The 23,378-nt window shown below is 37.7% G+C and overlaps 1 protein-coding gene across 3 annotated transcripts in view; it reads right to left on the bottom strand.

Annotated features, from left to right (window-relative positions):
• LOC114150848 (cAMP-specific 3',5'-cyclic phosphodiesterase 4C) overlaps positions 1-23,378 on the bottom strand; it is a 124,385-nt gene that overhangs the window by 52,957 nt on the left and 48,050 nt on the right. Inside the window, exon 1 of one of the 3 annotated variants that reach the window (XM_028027576.1) lies at positions 6,042-6,999. The exons of the other annotated variants lie outside the window; for them this stretch is intronic. Within the exon in view, the coding sequence (XP_027883377.1) occupies positions 6,042-6,118 (77 nt within the window). The 5' untranslated portion in view covers positions 6,119-6,999. Of the gene's footprint in view, positions 1-6,041; positions 7,000-23,378 lie in introns of those variants that run through there. 3 annotated transcript variants of the gene reach the window in all.

Genomic DNA, 23,378 nt, shown 5'->3' with positions numbered 1-23,378 from the left:
GCGGGCGCTGTACCGGTCCGTCGTGGTGAAGAGAGAGCTGAGCCAAAAAGTGAAGCTCTCGATTTACCGGTCGATCTACGTTCCCACCCTCATCTATGGTCATGAGCTTTGGGTCATGACCGAAAGAACGAGATCGCGGATACAAGCGGCCGAAATGGGTTTTCTCCGTAGGGTGGCTGGGCTCTCCCTTAGAGATAGGGTGAGAAGCTCAGTCATCCGGGAGGGACTCAGAGTAGAGCCGCTGCTCCTTCACATCGAGAGGAGCCAGTTGAGGTGGCTTGGGCATCTGGTCAGGATGCCTCCTGGACGCCTCCCTGGTGAGGTGTTCCGGGCACGTCCCACCGGGAGGAGGCCCCGGGGAAGACCCAGGACACGCTGGAGGGACTATGTCTCTCGGCTGGCCTGGGAACGCCTCGGGATTCCCCCGGAGGAGCTGGAAGAAGTGGCTGGGGAGAGGGAAGTCTGGGCCTCCCTTCTGAAGCTGCTACCCCCGCGACCCGACCTCGGATAAGCGGAAGAAGATGGATGGATGGATGGATGAATGATAACAATTTATTTTCTTTAATTATTAGAAAGTATTTTGGTAATCCTAACTAACCTAAAACATTAAAAGTTTATTCAGATTAATTGTTAGACAGAGAGAAACGAGGTATAATGATTTTTTTAATGTGGAGAGGAATCAAATTTATTCCTTCAATTGGATAATTTTGATCAGGCGTCCAGATAAACTGTTGTTCCACCTCGAGTTGAAAGAGCAATTAAACAAAACAAAAGAAATTAAAACTACTTTTTCATCACAGAATAGCTGGGCATGTTAAATTAGCTAAACACTGACTTTCTCCTGCAGGATTCAATTCATTCACTCCCACAAAACAAGCAACTGCGAGACGATTAGAAAGTGTTTCAGAAAAAAAAAAGTTTCTGCTGTCCTCATTTAATTACACAATAGATTTTCTGTCAAAATTCATTAGCAGCAACATCAATCCTGATTTATTAAGTAAAATAAATGCAATCACAGGATTTTTGTTTTGAACAAATGTATGTTTGAGTTTGAATGTCCACTAGAGGTCGGACTTTGCCTAAAAAGTCACTGGCGTCCACAGAAAGTCACATTATCCATTATGACAGCCTGCAACAGAAACTGGTTCATGAAAGCTGTTATTCTCCTGACTTTTGAGGCAAGAATAAAACTGCTCAGATTGACTGTTTTCTTTGTCTTTCTCTCAGTAGCTTCTAGTAGGTTAATTCTATGAATTGTTTTTTTTTAGTTGCATAAAACACACAGAGGGATCAAAAAGCACCTACAGCGACTTTCTGGTGGAACAATCAATATGGATTTTGGGACGGGTGACGAAGGCAGGTTGCTGGGAGTGTGCTGCTTAGCGTGTGTGTTTGTACACACACAATGACCGGGGAGCATGTGTCACATTCACGTGTCGCGTTCAGCCAGGCTGGCGGCGCTGGGGAACTATTCCAGGCTCAGCCCGTTTTATTTTGGGGGTCTGTTGTGTTGACGCTGCCCGACTGCCGCTCACCTCTCCCCACCCCCACTCTGTCCTGGTACGGACTGGTACTGGGTGCACTGGGCCTGGTGTAAGTCCTGAACTGGGTGCTGAGCCGGACTGACCAGGTTCTACACTGTGAAACATCTGAAGGTGGTTTAAATTGAAAATGAAAGTCCACCTGCTGCCTAGAAAATGCAATTTAAATCAACAAGAAAAATGTTTTGGTTTGAATTCAGAAATTAAAGTTCATGCAGTTGATTTAACAACAAGAGAGAAGTTGTCAAAATATTGTTTTTTAAGTTAATTAATCTTGAATTGTGAGTTTTAACTTAATACTGAAATTTAAATCAAGTAATTATTTCACAATATGCAAGAAAAAAACTGGCCTCACCTAGTTAAAGAGCCACATTTCTCTATCATCTTCACTCACAATATCAGGTTTAGATAATTATTTTACTTTAGAATAATTTAAATTCTTGTTTCAAATTGCATGAACAACAATTTCTGATCTGATAATGAATTTTATTAAACATCACAATGAATTCAGCTCAGAAACATTTAGTGTGAAGAGGACATTAAAATAGAATTCTTTCTTAATAACACATAATAACTCGCTAAATTTATTTGACCTAGTAGACACAACTAAATGCAGCTCAAATGTTTTGGAGTGTAAACGTAATCAGAAATGCTATATGAAGATCACATCCAGTGGTTTTCCAATGATATTATCCTCCCTATACGACAATCTAGAGCAAAAATAAATGTATTAACACAAATTCCTACAGCTATAATAAAGTTTTCTATGACGTTTTTGTAACTTCAATTTCAATATAAAGACTTCAGAGGTAATAAATAACCACTGAACTTTGTAATACACTCAAAAACGTAAAATCTCACCAAGTATTTCCGTTCAGTTTCCAGTGCAAATATCTCAATACTCTTGAAATAAGACAAAACTGACTTACAAGTAAGTTTTCAGCAAGATATACGAGTTTGTTTCATGTCAGCAAATCTTTAATATCAATTTTAAAACTTGCTAGTTTCACCGGCAAATTATTTCGCTTAAAACAAGACATGTTTCACATGTAATAAGTGAAATAACCAACGTTTCTAAAATTAATATTAAGAAATAAAAGCTACTACAACTTGCTGAAAAGTGACTTTTAAGTCAATGCAAGTCATTGTGTTTTGTGCCTCCATTCTGCATCCTTTATATAATAATATTCATCTTAATGTCATTAATTATTATTAGTATGCAAACCATGCAAAGACGTCATCATATATGAAGCCAATTAGTTCCAGTCAGTTAAATAAAACATAAACTCCACAAAAAACTTGCATCTTCTGCCTCCATTTATTTCTTGTTTGTCCTAAATTGAAATAATTCGGGTATCAAAAGGCTAAAAAAAATCCAAGAACCAGAGTTGTGTTTTCAAACAACAGGTAATAACCTGAATGTCCATCATTTAGTTTTAAACTGGATTTTTTTGGGCATGTTTTTTTACCAGCAGCTCTGGCAGAAAAAAAAAGTTTCTAATGTTAACATGCTAATAATAACTAATCTTGACAGCGAGAGTATATATTTGCAACAGGGTTATAATGATTCCTATTAGCTGAAAACATGCAAATGGAAACTGAATGACGCATCTCTCTGGTCCTGCTTGAGATCTTAAAAATTTTATTTCTATTTTTTAATCTGTACGACACTGTTCCTCTGCTATGGCTAGATTATTTATAGGTTAACACTTCTTTTATCCTCCACATCTCTACTTCCTTCAGGTTTAAGCACACAATGTACAATGTGCTGCTGATGTGAGAAAATTAGTTAAAAGTAAAAAAAACAGGAATTTTCAAAGATGGCAAGCGAGTGCATAAATCATTTGAAGTAAAGGATAAAGAAATAAAAGGTGGTTTAAAGTGTTTGCACAATATCAGCACAGTACACGTAAAGTTTTCTTTGACATGGAGGTGTGGTGTGTGTCTGTGGTCACTGCAAGTTATAGTACAGTTTGAAGCTGAGTCACCAAATGACCCAGGGGCGGTGTAAAGAACTGGGTGGTTCACCCTGTGAACTCAAACCAGCTTCAGGTTTGATAAAAGTAAGGACAGGATCACCACAACATATGCAGCAGCAAAATGTGCAGAAATCAAACAAAACAAGTTACAATCGCAACATCAGACAAGCACAGACATGCAGAAGGCAGCCGGCGTGGGGTTATCATCGGAGCAGAGTGAGTCAGCGCTGTACTGTGATGTCAGCTGCAGCAGGCTGGAAGCCCATCCAGGACTCCCTCCTTCTGCTCAGAAACATCAGAAACACAAGTTCCTCGCAAACTGAAGCATCAGCTACGCAAATCTGTCAGCCTTTACTTCAAGGCTGATACATTTACTTCAAGAGCTGAAAGAACGTGGCAGAAAAATATAGAGAAAAAAAACAGGAAGTCTATAAACAGAATGTAGCCACAAAGAAAACTAGCTTCCTCTCCTAAAGTGTTAGGCAACATGACAGCAAATAAAAAACAATGCTGCTAATGCGACGCAACAACTGCAGCATTTAAAGAACTGCTTTTTCAAATGTTCAGAAGTCTGAACTGAAGCACAAACCACAGCACATCTAATTGGGATTTTATGTGACCAAGACCCAGACAAAACAGCGAAAGCAAAAATAGTGGTTTATAATTGTATCTACAAGATAAGATCTGAAGAGTGTGGCATGCACGTATGCATGCATTAAGTTCGTTTCTCAGTGTAAAAACCTCAGAGGTTTGTTAGAGAACATTAGTGAATAAAAAAAAATCATGAAGAACACAGAAAACAAGTCAGCGAGACAAATTCAGAGAAAAAGAGAGAGCATTAATTAGTGGAAGAGCCAAAAGGCATATGGTGACTCTGGAGGAGCTGTAATGACCCAAAGTCTTCAAAACAAAATCTGACCTTTATGAATGAGTAGCAAGAAGAAAGCAACAAATCCCAGATAAAGTTTGTAAAAAGCCAATAAAGTGATGCAGCAGATATGTTATTTATGGAGAAACACAAATACACTGAACAAACGATCTCAGTGACTGGCAGCATGATGCTGTGGGAATTAATTTCTCCAACAGGCGAATGAAAACTGGTCGGAGTTATTGATTGGATGGATGGAGCTAAATGAAGGGCAATCCTGGGAGAAAACGTGTTCGGACTTGTTGGCGGAGCTTCACGTTTCAGCAACTCTAAACATCCAGCGGGAAATACAATGGATGATTTAAGTCAAAGAGAATTCACAATTTAAAGTGGCCTAGTCAAAGTTCAGACCTAAAGCCAGTTGAGAGTATGTAGCAAGACTTAAAAATGGATGTTCACAGTTATTTTAGAGAGAAATACACTGTAAAAAAACAAAATGTTATCAAGTATTTTTAATCTAGTTATCTTAGTACACCTGAAATAAAACAAAAATAACTTGAAAATAACTTTCCAGCAAGAAATAGGGCTTGTTTTAAGTAAATAAGTCCTTAATATTGATTTAAAAAGTATTAATTTCACTAGCAAATGATTTAACATATAACTTGTTTTAAGTGAAATAACCTACCAGTGAAACTAATACTTTATTTAAATAATAATAAGGATTATTTACTTAAAACAAGCTGTTTTATCTTGCAGAAAAGTTATGTAAGTTAGTTTTGCCTTATTTAAAGTGTACTAAGAAGACATTTAAACAATAAACTTGACCATTAAACACTTAAGATTTTACGTTTTTGGAGTGTGAGCAAAGATTAAGTTTAAAAAATCTGGTAGAAACCCAGTTCATAAAACCTGTAACTACTAAAGAAGATGACTCGTTAAATTCATTTTCAGCTTTTTGTCTGTATAAAAGTTGGAAATCATTTGTCACTTCAATTCTGCTTCAACAATCACATAAAAACCAAATAAAATTCAATAAAATGCTAAACAATGAAGAAGTGTGAATTCTTTAGAATAAAATGCTAATTATTTTTCCTCTACAGTTACTGTGAAAGTCATAGTTCATTGAAATAAAATAATATTTTGGGATTAAAGTGGTGAATATTACACCTTTCAGAATAAACTTTTAAAAATGTCTGGACAAAAAATAAAATCAAAGTTTAAGATATTTACAAGTTAGTCTTACTTTTAACAGATCATAATATTTACAGATGATTTTTATTTGGTATTATTCTCCAACTCCAGACTAAATATTAACACTTAAAACTTTACACAACCTTGAATTTAGTCAGAAATAACAACACAGATGAGCTGCAAACAGGAAATTAGTTAATCTCTAATCAATCCTTGTTAATTTTTTACTTTTTGTGTTTTTATCTACACAGATTTCTCGTCTCTAGCAGAACAAGAGCTTCTCTATCTTCAAATTTATGACAGCACCCTGTCACTGTTCAGTGAATCTTGAAATTAGAAAAACTAAATATACTTACTTAGTTTCTGTGCAACTCTACGTTTCATTCAGTTAATCCACAAATCCCCCCACGCCTTCCTATGACTGCAAGCTGGAAAGATGCAGAAGATAATTTGGGAACATACCCCAAGCACGAGTGTCTCCGACCGGCTCTGTAGCTACTTGGCAGCCCCAACTTTGCCACTCGAACCTCTTTGTTCATTTTCAAAAGAAGTTCTGATTGGACACTTGTCCTGCGCTAAATCCAAGGTATGGACACCAAGGCATAGACTGGTGTTTCTGGATTCATCCCACAAGGCTCGTTGTTATAAAAAAATAAAAAAAGAAGAAGTCGTTTAGGTCAGAGGTTAAAACAAAACTGAAAGAATCCCACGGAAAATGTACAGGAATCATTTTTATCTTCTGAGAATGCAGGGAAACCTGCAAAGAGGAATGCTGCAGAGTTCACCCGAAGCGGCGTCAGGCATGCCCCAGCAAGGACACCAAGGTTTCTCCAGGAGGAAAACGAAGAAATGCAGCTGCAGACTTTGCTGCTCTGAGAAATTTGTTGAGTTAGTCTTGCCTCTTCAGTAGTTGTGGTTTAACAACCAAAATAATCCCACATGTGACAAAGTTTATGCCAGAGGTCTTTACAGATCCAAACAGTCCAGGAAAGAAAAAAAAATCCCTGAGAGTTTAAAGGAATGTTAAAAAGTAGCTTGATTGCTCTAACTCTGCCATTCTCTCACTCACTGTGTTCACAGAAAGGGGAAGCGTGGATCTGCTGCTGATATCAGTGACAATGCAGGGTAGAGTTACTAAGGGTTAACCTCTTCCTCTGACAGGGCGAGCGCTTGCAGAGTGCCCTGAGGTGGCTGAGGAGCGGAGGACGGCCCACCCCGTCAAGACGTCTGATTTATGCAGAATATCCACAAGCATGTTTAAGGTCCAGGCTGCCTCTCAGCTTCAGTTTCAGGTTTCCAAAACAAACCCTTCAGCGGTGAAGTGTTGGTTCTCTCCAAGCCAAGTGTGACTGACAACGCAGGTCGTTACAGAGGAAGCACTTTGTTTGTGAAAAACAGATCTGACTGCACCAACTGCACGGCTGGCAGATGTTTTTCTTTCTGGCAGAGCCGCTCGACGCAGCTTTCATCGACACGTGGGGATCAGCATGCAGCTCGACCTGATACCCTCCTTCTGCTGCCCTGAAGCCAACAGGATATTGTTAGAGTTGGTGCTGGGCAGGCGAGCAGGGATGGAGAGAGGGGAGGCATGCAAAGTAAAATAAAAACAAAACGATCATGCAGCTATTTAAATTACACACTACCATTTCTTTTTTTTATTAGGGTTGTGTGAAAGAACATTTATTGACAAAATTCCCCTCAGCTATGTCACATTTTGTCACGTTACGACCAGAAACTTTTATGTATTTTTTTTTTTTTACCCCTCCAGGGGGTCTTTTGTGGGCTCTAGTGTCCCTTATATGATAGTAGGCTGACAGGAAACAGGGAAGGAGAGAGGGGAAGACATGTGGCAAATGTCGTCGGGTCCGGGAGTCGAACCCGCAACGGCCGCGTCAAGGACTCAAGGCCTCCAAATACGGGTCGCGCTAACCGCTACGCCACCACGACACGCCCCAGTTTTATGTATTTTAATGGAATTATGTCTAATAAGTGGAAAGAAAAAATGAGAAGTTTTCAAAAACTGTTTCAAAGAAAAATCTATGATGCAGGTCGTGCATTTACTCTGGTGGCACTAAATGAACTGCAGTGCAAGCAAACTACTTCATGAATCAGTTCGCAATGATTTATACACAGACAATAAAACATTTTGAATTTTAAGTGTGTGCTTGTTTTAAATTTGACCTAGTAAGATAATAACAAAGAGCACCATATCCAGCTTGAGCCTATTGTAACTAAATATTATCTCATATTTCACAAGATCTATGTAACTGTGAAGAAATTATTCCACAAAAATTCACAGACATTTAAGTCAAAGTTGGTTGTTTTGTACTCGGAGTTATTTGAAGGGTTAGTTTCTTGCTAAAACTGATTTTCCTGCTAAATCACAATTAATCTACAGTTGGTGCTAAAATACATTCATCACAAAACACAAAATATTACCAAGTACTTTGGTTTAGTTTAGTTGTATTACACTTAAAATAAGACAAATTAACTTAAAAAGATATAGATATAGATATATGTAGAAGCTTGTTTTAAGTAAATAATTCCTTAATATTGATGAAAAAGAACTTTCTATTGGCAGATAAATTCACTTATGGAAAAAAATGTTGCTATAATTTAAATAATCTGCCAATAGAACTGGCACTTTTCCATCAATATTAAGGAATTATTTACCATCAATACCCTAAAAAACAAAAAACACTGTTTGTTAATCTAAAAGTATTTTTACTGTCTTTCAATAAGACCGTCTGCCATCTGTCTGCTTCTTCTCATTGTCTGCTAATGGGTTTTCAATGCTCTTATTCTCACTGTTCTTTCTGCTTTCTGCCATCTGTCCTTCAGTTTTTCACAGACTGTAAAGAAAGACGGAGATTCCCACAGAGACGTGACAGATTTATTTCAGGAATCCACAGCTTCGAGGTTGCTAACTACTTATCAGCATCTATTGTTGTTTTGTCTCAAACGTGACACAAAAAATAGATCAAACTAAAATTTTGAGATTATATGAGCTTTAGGAGGAAGTTATAAAACTAACATGCATTTAAACCTAAAGTCTTTGAATCTTTGTGGAATCATTTCCTCACAATTACAGACATAGCTCTTGTGAAATTTGAGATAAGATTTAGTTAAAATAGATGCAAGCTGGGTGTGGCGCTCTTGGTAGGTCAAATTTAAAAGAAGCATGCACTCAAAATATCTTGTTGTTTGTGCTTTAATCATTGTGAACTGATGTTCTTAACTTGAGGTTGTGCTTAAAAGTAGGAGATTTGATCTGTAAAAATAACAAAAACACACTGTATTCACACACACAACTTCCTGCAGTCTCCCAGCAACCAGCACAGCCGTATATGGACGGCCGTATATTAGCTCGTTTCTTTCAATGGGGAGCACGTCGCATCCCCACCTGAAGGTAGCACATTATTTATTGAGGTGAAAATTAAGAAATGCTGATAGTGGAACAATTGTGTTCGAAGCGAACGTCTAGCAACGTCTAGCACTGTTACAGTTAAATTAGCAACTTCCAAGGCTACATTCACATAGCAAGTTTTTAATGCTCAATTCCAATTTCTTCATGAAATCCGATTGTTTTGCGTTGTTGTTCATATTACTGAATAAATGTGACCAGAATCAGACGTCTGTGTGAAGGATTTATAACCCCAAAGAGATTTGAATTTGCAGAAGAAGAACACAGACGTCACACAGCAGCTCATCGTTTGCTGAAGTAACAGTAGATGCTGATAAAGCTAAGCTAATAAAAAAGAAGGCTACTTCTTGCTTCAGCCATTGTTTGTCCGGTTTTACTGCTTCTGGCTTCTTCTGAGGAAGAATTATGACGCATGTCTTGCGTTAATGACATAAACGTTGGGCAAAATGCAGGATGAGAGTTCATACCGCAGATGCATTCAACAATATTTAGTGCCACATATAGATATGTCACAAATCGGGTTTGTCTTGTTGACGCTGCCATCTTTAAAGGGATGGAAATGCCGGTAAGTGACAGAGGAAAAATAACAAAGCCTTCAGTTATTTGGCCTGAGTGCAGTGCAGCTCCTGTGACCTGCTTTCTAGCAACTGCATCCACCTGAGTAAATCTCCACCCACAACAGGAAGTCAACAAGAACATCAACAGTAAGATTCAACAGCCACAAATCAAGCTTTTCTGGGGTGGGACAAAAAAAACAAAACAAAAAACAGGCTTCAGTCATATTTGCTTGAGGTTGAAGCCTTATGGTGCATTCACACCAAACGCGTTTCGCGGATCAAAAACGCGTCCGATGTTTCATGTTTGACGTTTTGGCACTTTGAAGTCGGATGCCTGACATTTTACTCTAGACGCGAGTCAGACATGTCAAAATTGCTCTAGATGCGCGTTGTAAGGAGCTGTTGTTTTGTCTGTTTGTACTATGGCAGATGAAATTGAGAGAGTGCCATCAAAACATTATGTAGTAAAAGCTTCTGCAATCATAACGGAGGATATGATGTCTTTGCTGAACATTTTGTGTTCAGTTTCTGTTGAACAAACAACGGTGACAGCTGATACCAACGCACGTTGGAGTCTCTTGCCTTTTTTTGCTCCCCTGGTTACTTTGAACAATGGCAGATTAAATATTGAGTGTCTAGGTTTTATTTACTGAAATCAACAGAATGCCGCCGTCGGTGCTAGTTTGCATTTACCAGATAATTCAGAGGTTTTGTGAGTGTTACAAGCTAGCTGGGCGCTGACGATGGTCGCTATCTGTGCTGCTTTCATCTCAATCAAGCCCAGTTTGACGACCCGCTAACCCAAATCGGTGCCTGCATTTCCTGGCAGGACACCAACCACTACGTCACATAGCGAAGTCTCTCTGATTGGTTGACGCTTCACGTTCAGTTTTTTCTACTCCAGCGTCGGATGCTCAAAATGCTCGAAGCTTCGATCTCGCCCTCGAAGCGCCTCCACACAGACTGAGAACTGGACAGGCCTGACGCTCAAAAAGCGTTTGGTATTTGAACGCACCATTAGAGTGAGACAAGTTTGGAGAGTCCAGTTTCAAATTCTCCATGAACAACTGAGCAAGCCCTGCTGGTTTGTCTGGAAACCACTTCATGAGGTCAGAACTCCTGTATTCTACAGGCTTTCAGCATGGGGCCCAAATATATTGCCGATAGGATGGTCCTTGAAGCAGTGAAGAAATTCTCATGTCTTTGCTTACTGTCACCATCCTACTCCTAAATTCAGGTGGTTTCCAGCCTTCTTGTTGACAGAAAAAGAAACCACAGTAAGTTAGTGTTGGACATGCATTTGCAAGCTCTGCCGCTGTCCTGTTGGTTTCGGGTATCTTGGGATCCTTGAGATAAAGTGTCATATAAATATTTGATGCAGTGAGAGTCACTCATTATGCCCTGTTGAGCTGCATGAAACTTTTTCTGAAAACGGCTCAACAGCAGAAGTAATCCAGAAGTGTCGAAATAAATTTCACAACCTCTCAAGTCTCATTTCTTTCTCACACTTTAAAGTATGCAGTCAGGAGCCATGAAAATAAATATATTGTGATGTATTGTGGGATTAAAGCCAGTCATCCACATCCATGTGAAACCAGACAGGGCATTTTTAGTACATTTCACTGCAAATCAGATAACAATGGTATGATAAAGAGCTGCTCAAGTTAAAAGCTTTAAAAAAAAACTTAATGATGCTGAAACATTTTAAATCGCATTTGTTACAGATGTTTTTGTCTAAACAATTATTTAATTTTATAGCAGAATTGAAGCCTCTATATTTTCTGTCTTATCCTGTTGTTAAATTTTTTATTCAAATTAAAAACATTACTAGTTTAAGCCTTATTAAAATCTTATTTATCTGATAGAGACAGATAGTTCTGTAGGGTCATGTGGTCAAAAGTTGACATTTTTGAGGTCAATTGGTGTCAATCAGTCACATTTTATTCATTCTGCTTTGCTATAAATAATTTGAATAAATGTAACCTCTGGGTTTATTTTTTCATTCTTATTGCATAAATAACAAGGAAAGGAATGAGTTAAGCTGCTAATAAACCTGCCATAAAGCACTGAGTCCATTTCTTCAGTGACGTGTGAAGAAAACTACTGCAACAGGTATTATATAAATGATAAAAGTACAATAAAAATATGATTATGTTATCTTTAATCCAACCTCCCACCAAGTCCGTGCACACATTTTTACAAACTAACTTCACAGAAACATTTGTCTAGAAAATTAGGACAGATTTCAACAACTTACCTGCTTGAGACCAAAATATCTGCAAAACTGAGATGCTTAAATATTTCATGAGCAAGCAGCATAATGTCACTTGACTGCATGATGTAAACACAAGTAATGTTTGTACGTTAAGGACAAACCAGCTCAGAAGCAGCAAGTTGTGAGGCAGCAAAGGCATTTAAGTTTCAGGATTTTCTGGAGACAAGGTTTTATTTTACAAGTAAAGAAGTGACACTGGGTGAGTTTAGTCTCTGATAAAGATGTGAAATAAAAAAAGTTCAACCTTTTTAGGTTCATGATTATGGGATTTACAGCAAACTTTATAAACTGCAGCTTTCATTTTGGTAATAAATGTAATGCTTTAGTGGCCACACAGACCTCCAGTAGCTCAGAGATTTTAATTTTACACTCAGACAAACCGAGGGAAACTTGATTAACTATAATTGCTTCTTAGCTGCTGTGCAGTAATTTTTATTAACAGGTTCATATCAGATGTTTCAGCTGAATGGGTTTGACTAAGCAGTAAGTGGAATAATGAGGAATAAAAAAAAGGTCTGTGTTCAGCTTAATGCTACCAATAAATGTCAAAGTGCATTGCAAAATATTATTTTATTTTATCTGGAGCTGCACTAATGTAGAGGTAAAGACAATGAGTGAAAATTAGAACTGCTATAAGAAATAGCAGGCATTTCTTATATATTCACAATCATCAGTCTTCCATTAAATAATATTTCTGTATTAGAAATCATAGTAAAATAATTTTACAGGATTCTGCCTCCATTTTGTATATTCCTGTAATCCCTCATAACAGTGTGAAGAGTGCATCTGCAGATAAAACAGCGGCATGACCTCCAGTTTTTGCAGCTTTCCCAGAGTTTCTTCATGTGGTCTGCAGGTCCCAACTCTGTACTGGAAAATATGCCCCTTGCTTTTTCTTAACGGACTTCACACAATAAATCTCTTGTCTGTTCTGATCACGACCTTCTGCAATCTCAATTCATCAAAATTCGTTCCATCACGTTTTGCAGATCCTTGCAAACCGTGATAACATAAGCAAATGGTATGATCCGGTTCTTTTCTGATGTAAACTAGACACAAGCTGCCTATTCTGCAGTCATGAGGAATGAGACAAATAAGGGAAAGCGTAGCTATGAAGAGCCAGCCTTGTGCTAACTGTGACGAGCGGCCCTTCTTCTCTCCCCTAAGACAGCTTTGTCTCAGCCAGACAGAAACCTGAGGTCAGACACAAGCAATCTATCTGTAGCCACAGGAGCTTCTCTGACCTGAGCCGGGCCTCCTGAACACCTTAGGCTCCAAACAAGACCTTCTTTTTTAGTTCAAGAACAATGAGGCCATTCAGACGACACTGTTCCCGACGTCAACAAAATCATGATTCCCGAGTCCTAGCGCTGTTTTTTCCAGAAACAATGAGGCTGTTTTTTTGTAAAATACATCCCATGACACTCGACTTATTGGCAATAAAAATAGAAGAAGACAAAAAACCAGGACGAGGTTCCACTGTTCGCACCCGTTTGATTATTTGTCCCGTTAAAACTGCACTTTAATGCATTAAATCCTTTTTAAAGCATTTTTATGAAACAGGCCACTAAAAATAAGTGAAAGGAGAAGGATTCAGGATTTTCAAAACCTTCTCAAACTGTAGCATGATCACATCATGATCATGATCTGCCACTGTATTTCAGAAAGCAAATTTTGCATTCAGATGTAGTGCCACACATTGAGGTTTGTGGGAGAAAAAAAACTTTGTTTTGGTCTCATGACAAATTTCTCCCACACGTTTGCTGTTACGTATGGCTTGAGGTGAACCATATATTGTCTCTCTCATTTCAAACATTGGTTTTCTTCTCCCATGTCCTTCATGAAGGCCAGAATTGTTCAGAAGGCAACTGACAACCCACCTGCTGTGAATCTCAGCAGCTCCTCCAAAGTTACCTTGGGCCTCCTGGCTGTTTATTTAACAAATGCCCAAACTGTTTGTTCACTAATAAACATCTCATGACTTCACAAAACTGTTTATACAAAGATTAATTTATTTAGTAACAACATGACTTCTAAAGTCAGTCCATTGCACCAGATTTTATTTAAGGGTATCAAAGACAAAGGGGTTGAATATAAACCTAAAGCAAGTGTTTTCAATTTTAATTTGGAAAAAGTCTTTTCACCTCACTACTTTGTGTTGGTATGTTTTTTTAGAAATCTTAATAAAACATATAAAGACCTATGGTTACAATTTGAACATTTTACTCATGTAGTTTGAGAGACATATGTGATTCCCAAAGAAAAAATTACCAGAACTGAAGAAAATAATAAAATTTCATTATTTAAGATTAATTAACAAAACAAGTTTGGCAACACTTTATTTGAAGGGGTGTGCATAAGATTCACATGACATGTTATGAACATGAATGTCTGACTGTTGTCAGTAAATAATGACACTTTTATTGCAAAGTTGTAATAAAAGTTGCATAAAAAGTCAATTAAAAGTGCCAACTTTGCATTGTTTGGTAAATAATCACACTTTTAATGCAAAGTTTCATTAAAACTTGCGTTAAAAGTCCATTAAGTGTCAACTTAGTTTTAAAAGTGTCATTATTTACCAAATTACACTTCATGACAACACTCAGAAACATTTGTGAAAACTCCTTCATGTTTATGACTGTCATGTCAGTCTTATGCAAAGCCCTTCAAACAGTGTTGTACAGCCTGTAGATCTATCCTAAAGCATAACAGGTCACCTTTAAAACCACTTCACATCAAAATATCATCAAAAAGCCTAAAATAGCCTCACACTGATCCATAAACCTGAGGACAAACCTGTTTGTCCTCAGGTTTATTGAGTTTCGCCATGGCAACTAAGACAGTAAAACTCTGTATCCCAGCCTCTGTCATTATTCCGAAAAGCCCACAAGGTGCTTCAAACCCACAGCTAAGCCTCCACTTCACACAGCTTCACATCAAAAGCCCTACCTGGGCGTGTGCGCCAAGGTGAAGCGGCGCTGCAGAGCGATGCTGCGGTTCACCAGCAGCTTGCGAAACAGCAGCGGGGAGTGTCGAGGGGAGTCCCGAGGAGAGTCGCAGGGGGACATCCTGGGAGATCCACAGGGCGAGCTGGACGCCGACTGCAGCTTGACGGGCTGAGCGCCGGAGCTTTCCAGCACAGCTTCACTCATGCTGCTGAGTAAGAGTTCAACAAACTTTTAAACTGATCCCTTCAGTCCTCACAGGTAGTCCAAGTTACCCATCTCAGATCAGCAACATGTTTCACAAGCCTCCGTTATAATAATGAGCTTCGTACTCTGATGGTCCCTGAACACTGCCAGCTTCAGGATCTTCATCACCTTTCTTCACAGGGCTGTCTGCAATCCACTGTTGATGGACACAGACATGAGTCCTGGAGTGAGCCCTCCCCTCGGGCCTAAGCGGCGTGTTTACACAGCGCTGAGCTCTGCCTAAATATGGCCAGGCCTGAATTAAAGTGTTGTTAGCTCATGCCACAGGGGAGCTAGCTGCATCTAGGGCTCTCTTCACACAGCAGATAACCTGCAACAAGCAGTTTACATCTGCTTCCTTCAACAACGCAGCACAGCACAAACAGAGAGCAGCGGCCGCGGCTCCCCTGCAGACGAATGCCAGAACTGTGCAGCCCTGGGAGGCCAAAGTCGAGGCGCTGCTCGTCACCGAGGCCCCACTCTGTCTAAAAACAGAGCGCCAGAGATAAACGATAACGGCAATCCTGGAAATGTCATTTTAACTTCTGCTGTCATCTCAAGCAGAGTGCGTAGTGCCTTCCCAGTGTTCCTGGGTGGCAATGGAAAAACTGCATTTCATCTTTGACCCACAGACGCTCGGCGACCCGAGTCTCCTCTAAACCAAAACATGGCCTTGTAAATCCAGCTAAAACACAAACTGACATCCTAAATCTGCTTGTGCCTAAACATTCAGATGATAGGCAAAACGCGCACAATTTAATCTGCTCCAATCAAACAATAAAGGCTTTAAAGATATCTATCGCTGACGTCACAGAGGAAAGTACATTTGAGAGTTTTAGGAGGATTTAGTTCAGTCTGTTTTCATGCTCAGGTTCATAAAGTCTCCAACTCCAAAGGGTCTCAAACGACAAATCTTAGGGAAATCTCTCCACCTTTTCAACCTCCATCTTGACTAAAAATTAATAAAAGTAATCTCCAACCATAATAACCACAAAAGAACTTGGTTTCATATTTAGTAATTACTAAAAAAATAAGAAAAAAGCAGAAGTTTTACACTTTTCGTCTCTGGTTTTGAGTAAAAATATGTAGAAATATTACAACTTTTACCTTAAGTTTAAATTCTATACGATTTTCTTTTTTAATTAAATGAAAATTTTTTAAGAATTTCGAAAGAAAACATTTGCAATAAAATGTCAATTTTGTCATCAATGAATATTGTCACTTTCCTAAAATAATGTCCTGTAATTTTTTTTGCCAAAAGTGATTTTGTTTTTGTCTAAAATATCTTTTTAAAAGAAAGAGTTGTTGATTTTTCTTACCAACATCACATTTAGCAAAAAAAAAAAATTACTCAGGACTTTATTTTAGAAAAATAATATGAACAATATAAACCTTTTCAAAATGTCTGACTATTTCCGTTTTAAAATTAGGGTAAATTATAAAATTATAATAATAATTAAACAATATATTAGTGTAATTGTAAGTTATACTTATAATTATAAATTATGAAATTAGATTATAAATACATAAAGTGCTGCCAGCGGAGGCCAGTAGATGGCTCCTGTGGACAAACACAAATGCAGCCAAACAAAGACACAAACAGTACAACTAATCTGCCAAATGGGCATTTTAATCACTCCATATTGATTCAAATCAATACGGAAAATCAGCTGATTCAGTCTAAATTAAATGTTTGCATTTGTAGAGAGAATACAGATATATTAAACTTCCATTGTAATGTTTATTTGATCGTTTTAATGTGTAAGATTGATAGAAACTTTATTTCTGACTCAAAGTCCATCAAAAAAAAGAACAAAACAGCAACCAAACAGATATACACATCCATTATCACTTAAAAATATATCTTAATAAAATTTTATATTAGAATTACATAAAATTTAATAACAGAGAGCTGTACCAGTGTCTCTGCAAAGGCTATGATAGAAAAAAATTATGATTTTTTCCCATCTTTATTAATGCAAATTAGAAATATTTTTTACAATATTTGTGCAGATTCCATGTATTTTTTTAAGGATATGATATGTAGTCACAAAAAGCTCCACATTATTCATGATCTGTTCTTTTTCAATTGAAACTAGATTAGTTACAAAAATATTTTGCAACTATAAATAAAAGTCATCATCCCTCTGGATTTATGCGATAATCCTAAATATTTGCTCTGTTTATGTCTGGTAGTGAAGATGAGTTGTGTTTTTCACCAACATCCACGTCTCAATCTGGGTCGCAGCAGTGAACCCACTGCACTGCACAGTTTAACCATTTGTCATTTTCTACAAATAAATATTCAGAGACCTGTTGTCAGTAGTTCATAGAATAAAAGAACAATGTTCATCTTACTCAAACATGTACCTATAAAAAGTAAAAAAAAGATAAACTGACCATTTTAAGTGGTCTCTTAGTTTTTCCCAGAGCTGTATGTCAAGAGGCAATGAGAAGCATCAAATTGCGTCTGGACCCCCACGAAAGGAACCGTCAATGAAATATGTCAAATAAATCTGGATGATTTAAAAACACATAACTAAAGGGATTAAACTCACAATGTCTCAATCAGGCTGAAACAAAAAACTGAGGACAGCATGAGAAAATGAGAAAACAGGAGCTGAAGAAACACTAAACAAAATAAACTATCAGCACAAATACATTCAATGCAGGTTAGATTATAGATAAAACATTTTTGATTTTGGGGTGGGTGCAGTACTCCGTATCTTCTTGAAGGGGGATGCAGAGCCACCTAGCTTATCTAAACCCCTCTGGAGGGTTTCACTGAATGTGTAGGCTGCTTTGTGTCTGATGACAGATCATCAAGGTGACTGATTGGAGAGTCGCAGCCAAACTGAAAGGGAAGAAGTCTGATCCTTCAAACTCCATCAACGAGAAAATTGTAAGTTGTAATTTTTAGCAAGCAGCGGCACAATTTTAGCATCCAAAGGCTTCTTTTTGCAAGGATTTATTTTTCAGCCCAACTGTCAACTGCAGCCTCTACACACAGATAGGATAAATCTACAGCATTATTATATGTTAATGTTAGTTTTAGGTCAGACTGCCATCAGTGGCGACATTTAAAAAACAAAACAGCGAGGCATATCTGAACATTCATTAGTGAGAATATTTTTAAAAGGAGGAGAACCCTTGAAAGTTGGAACACTGATTATAAAAACCATTCTGCAGAAACAAACCTCTTCTCTGCAACCGGGAAAAAGAGTAATTACAGATACACCGATCACCATGATGCTCCGAATGCCCAGTCAACTCTTTGTAATTGAAACCAGCAGAAATGATACCAATAGTCTAGTAAACCGTGAGGTCGGTTTCTGAAACTGGAAATATGAACACAGATGTTTTACTTAACCTTATATAATTATTCCACCAAGTAGCGATCGGGCTGTACAATAAATCCATCCATCCATTTTCTTCCGCTTATCCTGGGTTGGGTCGCGGGGGTAGCAGCTTCAGAAGGGAGGCCCAGACTTCCTTCTCCCCAGCCACTTCTTCCAGCTCCTCCGGGGGAATCCCGAGGCGTTCCCAGGCCAACCGAGAGACATAGTCCCTCCAGCGTGTCCTGGGTCTTCCCCGGGGCCTCCTCCCGGTGGGACGTGCCAGGAACACCTCACCAGGGAGGCGTCCAGGAGGCATCCTGACCAGATGCCCGAGTCACATTCAACTGGCTCCTCTCGACGTGGAGGAGCATCGGCTCTACTCTGAGTCCCTCCCGGATGACCGAGCTTCTCACCCTATCTATAAGGGAGAGCCCAGACACCCTACGGAGAAAACCCATTTCGGCTGCTTGTATCCGCGATCTCGTTCTTTCGGTCATGACTATAGATGAGGGTGGGAACGTGCCCGCTTCACGGCAGATGCTACGCCAATCCGCCTGTCGATCTCCCGCTCCCTTCTTCCCTCAATCGTGAACAAGATCCCGAGATACTTACAGATACAGGCGATTCTGATACAATAAATCAATAACAATAAATAATGTCTGATAGAACTTTCACTGAACTCTGATCCACCCTTTCACCAACATTTTCATATTGTTCAAATAAACTTTATCTGATTTCCTGTTCTCCTGGTGTTCTGCATGTGGGTTAAGAAACTGGAACCCATCATGCCAATATCGACTGATCTGAAACGCTTATTTCGTAATATGTTTCAGTCATATCGTCCAGCCTTAGAGATTAGTAGAGACTAATTTAGGTAAACATGAGGGATGTCTTCCCAATATGACTTCTTTGTTTTCTCCAGAATTATGTGGCCGTCAAAGTAAAACCTGCATATTTTTAATATATTGCTATAACTCTAGTTATCTAAGTCCGAGATTCAAACTTCACTAGTGCACAGAACAACTTTCAAACCTTAACTTAGAGTTTTCAGGAATTATGACATTCAATATCTTTAATATCATCTTTCATAGACATTGTTTTTCTATCACATTTAAAAACAACAAACTTAACCAAAAATGCTTTACATTTCAATTAAAAGCAGAAAGATAGCATTAGTCTTGACTTTAGTGAAGATGCTGACAAAAAGAAAGTCATTGTTGAAAGAAACTCACGAAGAAATGAGTCATGAATGACACTATATCACGCTACAGTAAAACATGGTGGTGGCAGCATAATGCTGTGTATATGTATTTGAAGGTGCAAAATACTTAAAACCAGACAACAGCCCAAAACATACAGCTGATCTTGTAAAGCAAACAAGAAGGACCTTAGAGCCAAACCTTGAACTCCTCTGTCCCTCATTTCAATTAAACAGACCATTAATTTTACTTTAAATGTAGAATGACAAATTACTTAGACTCACTTCAAAGATAAGCACATATTCACTCCTGGAAGTGGTGCTTATTCAAATAACAGGAGCTCAAACAGGGATTTCAGAAAAGGAAAATAACCAAAAATAATGCCGTGTTTGGTAAAACTACTGACAACATGTCTCTCATATTCCAAGTAAAAATGTTGTATTTATTTACAGAAAATGAGAAATGGTCAAAATAACGAAAAAGATGCAGTGCTTCCAGACCTCAAATAATGCAAAGAAAACAAGTTTATATTCATTTAAAAACAGCAATACCATTGTTTTAACTCAGAAATCAAAATTTGGTGGAAAAACCAGGAGGTTTTCAATGGGGTTCAGTGCAGAGGGCTCTTAATTTTTTCCAGATCTGTATGTTCCTGTTAAATTATAGATAAAATATATACAAAATCAGCCTCTATTAAATTAAATATGTTCAGTATTCAAGGAAGAATTGTAAATCTTACTGAGTTTTTGTAAAAATGGCTGATGTTAGGGGTTTCTGTAATATAAACTGACATGTTAAAATCACTCTGTAACGCTGACATGGACTCATCCTGAGAAAACGACACAAAGTGATTTAGAGATGAGCTGAGGATCATCTGGAAAGACTTTTGTTTAAAAAATCTAACGTAGAACAAACTCTAAAAGGACTTTACATTAAATTAAAGACAATAAACAACACATTCCCATATAGAGCTGGTAAGTTTATAAACAAAGCACCTTTTCTCTTATTGGCAGCTTTTTAAAATGTGAGTGGTCTCCATGTGAAGTGAATAAATCCTGATACTGAAGGCATTAGTATTCCTCATAGCCGTCCAGCACAACTTTAAATGAGGGATCAATTAATGAAGATTCAACGGATTGTTCTGACTATTTATCTTAAGGATTAGTCATTCATTGACTTCGGCTGCTTCAGGCGGCTGTTTATTCATTCATTAACTGCAATCCGTATTCACTACTGGCAAGCAATTATAAAGCTGACAATATTAAGAGTGAATATTGACTTAATTTATCTTATTATATATGATATTACAAGAATTTGATTGGTAATTGTACGCCAGTCAATAATCATTTTAAATTAAGTCAATTAAGTCTACCCAAACTGTGTAATTTGACATTTGACAAATAAATTTGAAACCCTGCAGTTTATAAAAAGCTCTTGTTTATTCAACAGAAGGTTTTGGTAGTAGGATAAGACTGCTTGGTTAATGAAAGAAAAACCCACAATGGTCACAGAAATAACTTGAATATGACAAAAATAATAATAAATAAAAGAAATTCTATGAAAATGAACAAATGAAAGTCAGACATTGATTTTCAAACATGCTTCAGCAGAATTATTTTAAAAATAAGCTCATGAAACACGTCTGGACAAAAATAGTGTGTCCAAAGGGACATGTAAAATTATTATTTCTGAAAGAAACCATTGTGGGTTTTCCTTTAATTAAACAAGAGGAACCAACAATTTTGTCCTCATGTGTATCAATACTGGTGTGTTTCGCAAAACTGCAATGGAAAACTTCTTCCTATAATCTGTTTAAAATAAAAAACCAAGGTTGTTTATGTAAAGTTGGTGAGGCAAATGACTAAAAACAAAAAACTCAGTCTGACTAAATGTTACATGTCTTTTTATACAGTGTGGAAACATGTAAATTCTTGGTTTCCACAAACTGCAGCTTTTCTTTATTTTTATTTTTTGCGACATTTTCCATTGTGTTAGAGGACAGTAATGATGAATGCCAAGGCCAGAAAACACTCAGCCATCAGTGTGATGATCACACGGCATCAGATCTAACTGTCTGTCAGCGACTGTTGCATCTCCACGGCAACCGGGAACTCCTCAATGACAAACGGTTAGCTGTCTTTGAAACGCCACGTCAGCTGGGAGTCTACCTACGCTCGGCGACCTTGCAGCCCGTCCAAAGACGTGACTGAACGCCGCACGTCTGGAGACAAACCAGCCAGCTGATGATAAGACGCATTTCAGATCATTTTCATAAAAAAGAAAATTCAATGACCTACGGCTTTAATCTGCTGCTGAAATAAATGGTAAGAAGGGGGAAAAACATTAAGCACTTCTTATAGTTTTGTACACTCAGCTCTATAATAAAACGGGTAAAAGTCAATAAAGGCTTGAAAAAAAGAAACACAGAGTGTGATTATTTTTATAAACTAGAGAGTTTCATCATCATCTGATATGAACAACATTTGTGTGTAAATGATTTACAGGATCCTAATGAACCAAAGTAAAGGTTAATAATAACGCATGCAATGCTAATCTGTACGCTAAACAGTAACACATCATCTTGATAACTTATCATGCTCTTTTATTGTGGATTGTATACACTAGAAACATTTTATGGTCCTTGTTCCATAAACCTGAGAGCAACATATTTAGATATTTAATCTATTTATCATTGCAAAGCTGGTGTAATAACAATGATGACATTTTAAACCAATTTTTCTGGAAAATGCAGGAACAGAAAAGCCCAATTTCCTTCCAGCGACGTTCTGTCGAAGCTGGAGATTTTGCTTTCCATCTTTCAGTGAAGACAGATGTTAATGAATAAGATGATCGTCTCACAAAAGGCAGAACTTTATTGGAAGATTTTATGTAACTAACTGCAATCTTTGTCTTAGTGTAAAACCTCGTCGCAGTATTACATTATCACTGAAAAAACACAACCAAGTGTGTCTTAGTACACTTGAAATAAGACTAAAGTAACTTTACAGCTTGTTTTAAGTCAATACATCCTTAATATTGATGAAGAAGTTCTCGAAGAAATTTTCCAGTGGAACAAGATGGTTTTTTTCCAAGTTAAAATGTCTTGTTCCACTGGCAGATTATTTCACTTACTGTATTTCTACAACATTTTCATCAATATTAAGAAATTACTGACTTAAACAAGCTCCTGTTCCATGACAAAATGTTTGTCTTATTTCAAGTGTACTAAGATATTTGCGCTAGAAAGTAGAGCAAAAGTACTTGGTAAAATTTGTGTTTTTCAGTGAATGCAGGAAGAAATTACACATACATTAACACTTCCACCCTTATTGTCTCTCAGCCTTTCTGCCGTTCTGCTTCACAACGCTTTTGTTACAAGTGTAAAAATGTCTTTCATCAAAGCTTACACTTCCTGTTATCCTTATAAACCCTTTCATTTTATGTTAAAACTCATTTCCAGCTCATTGCATTTGAATATTTTTGCTAATTTTTCCTGTATGTCATTTTTGGAGCGCTGACGTTCTGCTGGCTGCATCACAGGCAGCTTTGCAGGTGAAAAACAAATCATGAGAAAAAATCCTAAAGAATAAATTCAGCTCTCTTTATAATTTTCCCTCTTTGTGTGAACAGGTGAAATTTCACACAAGCCTTGAAGATATTCTGTTTTCCTAAAATAAGGTTTTAAAAGTCTTAAAGGTTTTAACATTCAGCTTTGCTCTCATTGTTTCTTTTTACTGTCATTTGATTTGTTTAACGCTTTTAGACAAAAACAACCGTGCCCAAAAGACACTGACATCTAATTACAATTTACAGGA

The sequence above is a fragment of the Xiphophorus couchianus genome, chromosome 9 (assembly GCF_001444195.1).
Source record: "Xiphophorus couchianus chromosome 9, X_couchianus-1.0, whole genome shotgun sequence".
NCBI classification, from domain to species: domain Eukaryota; kingdom Metazoa; phylum Chordata; class Actinopteri; order Cyprinodontiformes; family Poeciliidae; genus Xiphophorus; species Xiphophorus couchianus.
This window is presented reverse-complemented; position numbering and strand designations above follow the sequence as displayed.